At 43.5% G+C, this 6,573-nt stretch overlaps 1 protein-coding gene across 1 annotated transcript in view; it reads right to left on the reverse strand.

The window, feature by feature from the left end:
- The window catches only part of LOC106807761 (twitchin-like), a gene marked incomplete at its 3' end in the record, with an annotated part of 171,136 nt that overhangs the window by 88,069 nt on the left and 76,494 nt on the right, over positions 1-6,573 (reverse strand). The window contains 2 exon segments of the mRNA XM_014810212.1: positions 5,336-5,515; positions 6,372-6,436. Of these exon segments, the coding sequence (XP_014665698.1) occupies positions 5,336-5,515; positions 6,372-6,436 (245 nt within the window).

A 6,573-nucleotide genomic window follows, 5' to 3' on the forward strand; every position in this document is an offset into this window, starting at 1 on the left:
CTCTTTCTCTCGCGCGCGCGCTCACTCTCTCTCTCTTTCTCTCTCTCTCTCGTGCGCTCACTCTCTCTCTCTCTCTCTCGCGTGCGCTCACTCTCTCTCTCTCTCTCTCTCGCTAGTTCGTTCTTCACCCCTTGCTCGTTCTCTCTCTACCTCTCTCGCTCTCTCTTTCTCCTTTTCCCCTCCCTCCCCTCGCTCATTCCTTCTCGCGTTTTGTCTCTCTTTCTCTCAGCGACCTCTTCTGAGACAATCATCTATACACCTGGACAATTCAAAGTCAACGGACCGATACGACGCCACGATACCGAGCCAACGATGTCACCTGTATGATACTCCTCCTGCGACACACGCACTGGTACAGCAGCTTGTGACAGCATATGCAACAGTCGTCGGGCCACTCGTCAAGGTGCTCGGCCTCCTTCTCGACCGACGCGAGTATCTCGTGAATACTGCAGAGCCTCGACATGCGCCGCGGTCTATAGAGCGCCTTCGTCGGCGCACCGGACTCGACCAATTCCGTCATTTTCGCTCCGGAAGTATATAGGGAAACAAGCTCGGATGGAGACGTTCTCGAAGCGCTGACCTTTGAGGCGGTGTTCAACCTTCAGTGACCTTCTATTGTCCCTTTAAATGTCGCTAGCAAGTCTTTAGGTGGATGCAGAACTTAACTTTAAGTGGAACTCGATGTGTGGACACTTAAAAGCAATCGCGTCGCAATTCGATGCGAATTCTAATTATGATCGTTGACTAACCCGCTCTGTTATCGAATCGAGCTATCCCAATCCTCTCACTGAATATTTCGATGGTGCGGTTCAAAATTCATGAAGACGACCAATGGAATCTGAAGTGACGTTGATACAACGAAGCTATGCGTAGACTTAAGACACGCAGAACACAACCTTTAAAGATGGTAGTCGTCCGCACCGGTTGATGCACGCGGCAGAACAACAGCTGGGGGCATTCTTCAACCAGTGAACATCAATGAACATCACAAATCACTGATTAAAGCTAAACACGTGCAGGCAAGGCATAGCACGACTTTAGAAGGCAGTGGCCGCTATCACAAGTTGACACGCTTAAAACAACGGCCGGCGGACTGATCATCATCGTTCACTTAGTGAACGACGGTGAATGATGTCAAGCGACTCCACTCGTCGCCAAAGACGGAGCGAGCTTTGAGTGAGACCGGACGCACCTTGCCAACCGACGCGTTACTACGTCACCACACAGCACTCTGCCAAGACACGACGGCAAAATCCGGCAGAAACCCTATTGCTTTCACCGAGCTAATCCGCAAGCTTTCACATTCCCGGCAGCATTAGTCCCGCTTTCCGTGTCCGACCTCTTCGTTCGGCACCTGCTGAGGCACACGTTCCAGACGCGGGCGTCTCGCAACAACATCAACCTTATTTACTTCCGCGTTCCTTTCACTTATCTGCGTCCCGCGTCACGTACGCGTCGAATTTGAGGATGAAAGTGTTCAATGCGGCCCGCGATGGAGAAGGTGAACACCATTTAACATCGCCGTGTTTATCGCCGTAGCTTCATTGTTCAGTGCCATCAGTGATGGGTTGGTCGAATCTTCGTTGAGTAGGACAGTCGATGTCGGTGCCGTTGAGACGATCTATACCTTTACTTCGTGTATTTACCGCTATCACGCACGCGGAAGATGTTCCCAAGAAAAGACGCTTACCGTGAGAAATGCGAATTAAGCTCTTAAGTAGATTCGATTCGATTAAACATCGATATATCTACGCATTAACATCTACGTCGCTATCGACATGGGCGCGTGCGAGAACGCGTACGACGGAATGTTTCGGAGAAGAACTGCGCGTGGAGAAGACGCCTTGAGTTCTGTCCGCGACGAGAACCAGCGTGAATCGGGCTGGGCGGACAGCTGCCGGTGACAGGCGGACATTTCTGGCACAGCTAGAAAAAGTCTGACAAATATCCCGTCGCCATGGGGACGAGCGCCGCTCGCGCGATAAGCGCGAATGCTCTCATTGCGAATGAAAACATTGAGCGTCTACAGTCGTATCTTCGGTTACCCGAACGAGCGAACATCGCCAGAAAGTAAAACTGACGCGAACTATGCGAAACATTCGAAAAACGCTCGCCGGTGGTATCCTTTCCGGTCGACAGCTGCCCAAACACGTCAGAACGTCTACATTTATGAATTCGCTTCCGTAAACGAACGCGTGCCCCCAACAGGTTTCCGGTCAAGCAATTCGAACTTTTTATTGGGTTGAAAACTCGCCACGAGGCAATGCTAGTCTAGCTTAACTGAGCCCGGGCCATAACAGAAACGTGATGTAGCAGCATTCCCTTCGCTCCTATTTTTTTCTATATATTCACTCTGTTAATTCGGGTATGATTGCTAGCGGCTCTATTATCTAATACCGATAGGAAGTTAACGTGTTGTTTACCTGATCTGCGGCACAGTAGGAGAAATTGTTAGATATATATCAACACTTATACTTACGTAATCATCCTGTCGTTAATTATGTACTCCTACATGAACATATATCGTGCGAAGTGCCATGTTTTCTTTGAGCATATAATACCCATAATACACTATGATTATATATATGTATATATACATATACATAACCATGTTAATTCAAATTTCGATTAAATTTCTCATACGAGATATAACAATTTCAATTTGGAATTATTGTAATTGTAATTATGTAATATCCGAATTTTATGTACCTACCTGAAGCATATCTCTTGCAGGTTTGCTATTCTGGTAAATTTCAGCTGTTCACTAAACAGAGAAAAATCTATCGCGGTGCATTCCAGTGACTCTGCTATTTGCCGGCATGTTCTCTACGGCCGGCCCTCCCTTCTGACGTCTGCCCGCGTATTCTTACACTGTCACGCCTATTTATAAGGCTTCTCATCTCAGTAATTCACACTCTTTACTAGAACATGTGCAATTCATATAGCCCGACCTGAAAAAACGTTGTTGTCGTATCGCAGCGAACGAACTAAATGTGAACTAAAATTCGAACTAAAACGAGAATCTAATACACCAGTGTGATAACCCAGAATTTGTACAGCATGTTGGTGGGTTTAATCCGCTGTAGTTTGTTTTAAACGTATATACTAGTATAGCATTGTATTATTAATTAAGGTATAAGTCACCATCAATAATTTACTGCCTGTAATGAGACGGCCCTCTCTACTAGGTCGCGGTTATGATTAATGACCATGATCCCGTGCGGGAACGCGCATGCGTGACGATGACAATGCCGATAGCAACACGTCGGATGATTATTACAAAGTAAACGAGACGGACAAAAAAATACAAAAAAGAACGAACAGGGATATGATGGCCGACTACGCGCATACCGGGTGTATCACTAGTCGACACGCGAGAAAGGGCAGGTGTGTCGAGCAGTGATAGACCCAGAGCCGACCATGTCCGTTTGACGTAGCCGCTTACAGAACAACAACAACAACAACAACAACAACGACGACGACGACGACGACGACGACGACGACGACGACGACGACGACGACGACGACGCCGACGACGACGACAACGACAACAACCGCTCACGACAGATACACAGATCGCAGCCGAGCAAACGGAGTGGGATGTCGTGTATACGAGCTAACTATAGTGACATTGAGCGCGCTGCGTTCTAGCGGGCGTTGTACCCTACTCGTTAGTAACACACGAGCCAGCGTTAATGCTCCCGGGTGGAAGGGGTGGGAGTACGTACCCAGGAACAAACCCAACGAAATTATCGCCCGTTGTATCGGGAAGGGAAAAATTTAATAGAATTTGATTACAATAAAATTTGGGGTGCGGGTGTGCCTGGCCCCCTGTTGTGAATTATTCACAGGGACACCTACGGGCGAGACCATGGCAACGTTAACGACGAGTGACGCGTGCAGAATGACGGGGGGGTACAGGCTGCACGAGTGCGCATCTGCACGTCGTTCGATTAGAGACTGGCAGACAAGGAAGGAGCTATGGGCCTTAGTCGACGGCTGGGTTACACTTATACGTGTATATATGCGATTATGTGTCGGATAACCTGTACAAAGCTCCTCCTGCGACAAATGCACATGTACTGAATCTTATGGCAGCAAACGCACATGCCTTCCGGCCAACCAAGATATGAATCATCCACCTCCTCCTCCAAAGCAAATCAGCAAAACGGTGAGCAAATCAAATGCACACTTAAAAGCAGCTACGCCTCAAAGAACGCTTAAAGATTGTATTTTATAAGGTCTAGGAAATTTAGCAATTGCATTGGTAATCTACTTTCTGCTGGTCCTGGATATAATCAGAATTTCCTATTATCTACTTCTGATATCATTCTACATCGAATCGATCGATTAGTTCTAAAGTGACTTTAAATGTGAAGACTTAGTATTATTCTAATATTTGATAATGTTATTCAATTGACAATAAATAAATGAAGGCCAGACCTTACTTTAGGGCTCGTGAGGCGTAGTTGCTTAAATATGATAAAATGCAAGCGGCATACAAACGAAAACACTTTCACATAGAATGAGAGAATAAAATGTAATCACTAGAACAGAAAGAAGAAATTGAATCGTACTTATATATATGTACATGACTGGAGTATCTGAATAAATATATGAAGATTATAGGACTGATATATACGATATATATACTGTATATAATATATATACATATTTTACGAGACATATAGGACTCTGTGAACACAATAGGAATGCATGAATTTTGAACGAAACAAAAGTGTCGTTTTACCCACGATTTAAAAAATGTGTTTTAAATGACCTGTTAAAATATAGATTACACGTACGCGAATAATATTCCTACATAATAATGTAATTACACGTAGGAATATAAATATATAAACAATTAATAAATGAATTTTATATGTATATGTGGACGAGGATGGAGACTGGCGGTAAGGTTTCAATCAAGGATGACAATGAATGCACATGCACGCTCAAAATAAATCCACCTTGACTGCTTTGACCGTCGCACACAGTTACAGCATTAAAATCATTTAAATAAAAACAGAAAATCTAACCTACACGATATAAAGTCACCGATAAAACGACGATCAAAAATAATGTGCGATAACAAGCAAAACAAAGTTCCCAATATACGAATCATAGGAATTCAAATATATTCTATTCTACTCAAATAAACACAGCTGCACCCAAACCATGAACCCAAAAACTTTCAAAAATGTGAGCATGCGAACGCAACTGAAATAAAAATGTGCAAGGTGAAAATCAGGATCGTGTTCTAAAGATGCGCAAAGTGCACGAGAAGCATTAGGAAAAGCGAGCTTTGGCGGTAAACTGGCAAACAGATGGATACCCTCTCGTGGTCACCGACGTCTCGACCAGCCATACGGAACTCGGCTGATCGCGAGTCGCCCGTTCCTCCAACCGATCCTTCAGCAACTTCTAGCTCCTTATCGTGGCCAACTAGACTCACGTCCTCTAACTCCATGCTTCCAATATCTCGCTTTTTTGTTTGAGATTTCTTTAGTTTTACCTTTAACGTTATCGCGTTGATTGTTAGTGCTTAGTGCTGCTATACATTCCACGCAATGAATCAGGTGACCATCAAATAAGAAACAATTCATATAGAGTTCTCGTTGTCTTCATAATGGGTATTCTACCTATACTACTAATGAATAATAACTACGTTACTGTAGTGACTCGTGGTTTTAAGTCGAGATATGATTTTTAGGTGAATTGTTTCCTCTTAGAGACCAGCACAGAGAATGATAGCTAATGACTACAAACACAGACGTGGCAATTTCCAAATATCAATTTCTTGGGGCCATAAAACTTCTGCACAAACAAGAAGTCATATAGATTTATTTTAAAACAACAACCATGCATGCCTTTTAAAGAGATGATTTATATGTATATTTTCTTAGATCTTTACGAATATCAAACGACAAGTATTTAGATATATATAAGATGATCAGAATGAATCAGTCAACGATCTTACTTGTAAGAATCTTTAATGATTGTGAAGTGAAAAGTAATCAAAGACAGAATTACTGTACGACTACCGTCTAGTAGTATACACACACGCACACGACGAAGTTGAATGTTTGTTTACTAACTATCCTAACGATTTATAATAAATAGCGAATTATTAATGAATAGTAGCTACGTTTAATGATGATGAGCGGTTACGTAAATTAATTAGATGCTTTATGTCTCATAATGTTTCAAATCGCATTCTTACGAAACGTACTACACATAGACACCTACGAAAACGTTTCAAGTACAGTAAGAAGTTAATTGATTTACATCAGTATTATTGTTGCATATTATCAAAAAAGGCGCATGGTTGCTCACGCAAAAACGCATATACCATAACTGGCATGGCTTACCTTCGTGAAGTCAGTGGCTAATTCTTGTGGAGGCGGTATCTCCTTACGCGGCCCTCTCTTCTTTACTACAATAAATCAACGGACATGTATCAATAGCGAAGCATTATTACCATCAGCTGCCATGCATGATGGTCATCGTAAACACACACACACACACACACACACACACACACACACACACACACACACACACACACACACA

The sequence above is a fragment of the Priapulus caudatus genome, unplaced genomic scaffold (genome assembly GCF_000485595.1).
Source record: "Priapulus caudatus unplaced genomic scaffold, Priapulus_caudatus-5.0.1 Scaffold233, whole genome shotgun sequence".
NCBI classification, from domain to species: Eukaryota; Metazoa; Priapulida; class Priapulimorpha; order Priapulimorphida; family Priapulidae; genus Priapulus; species Priapulus caudatus.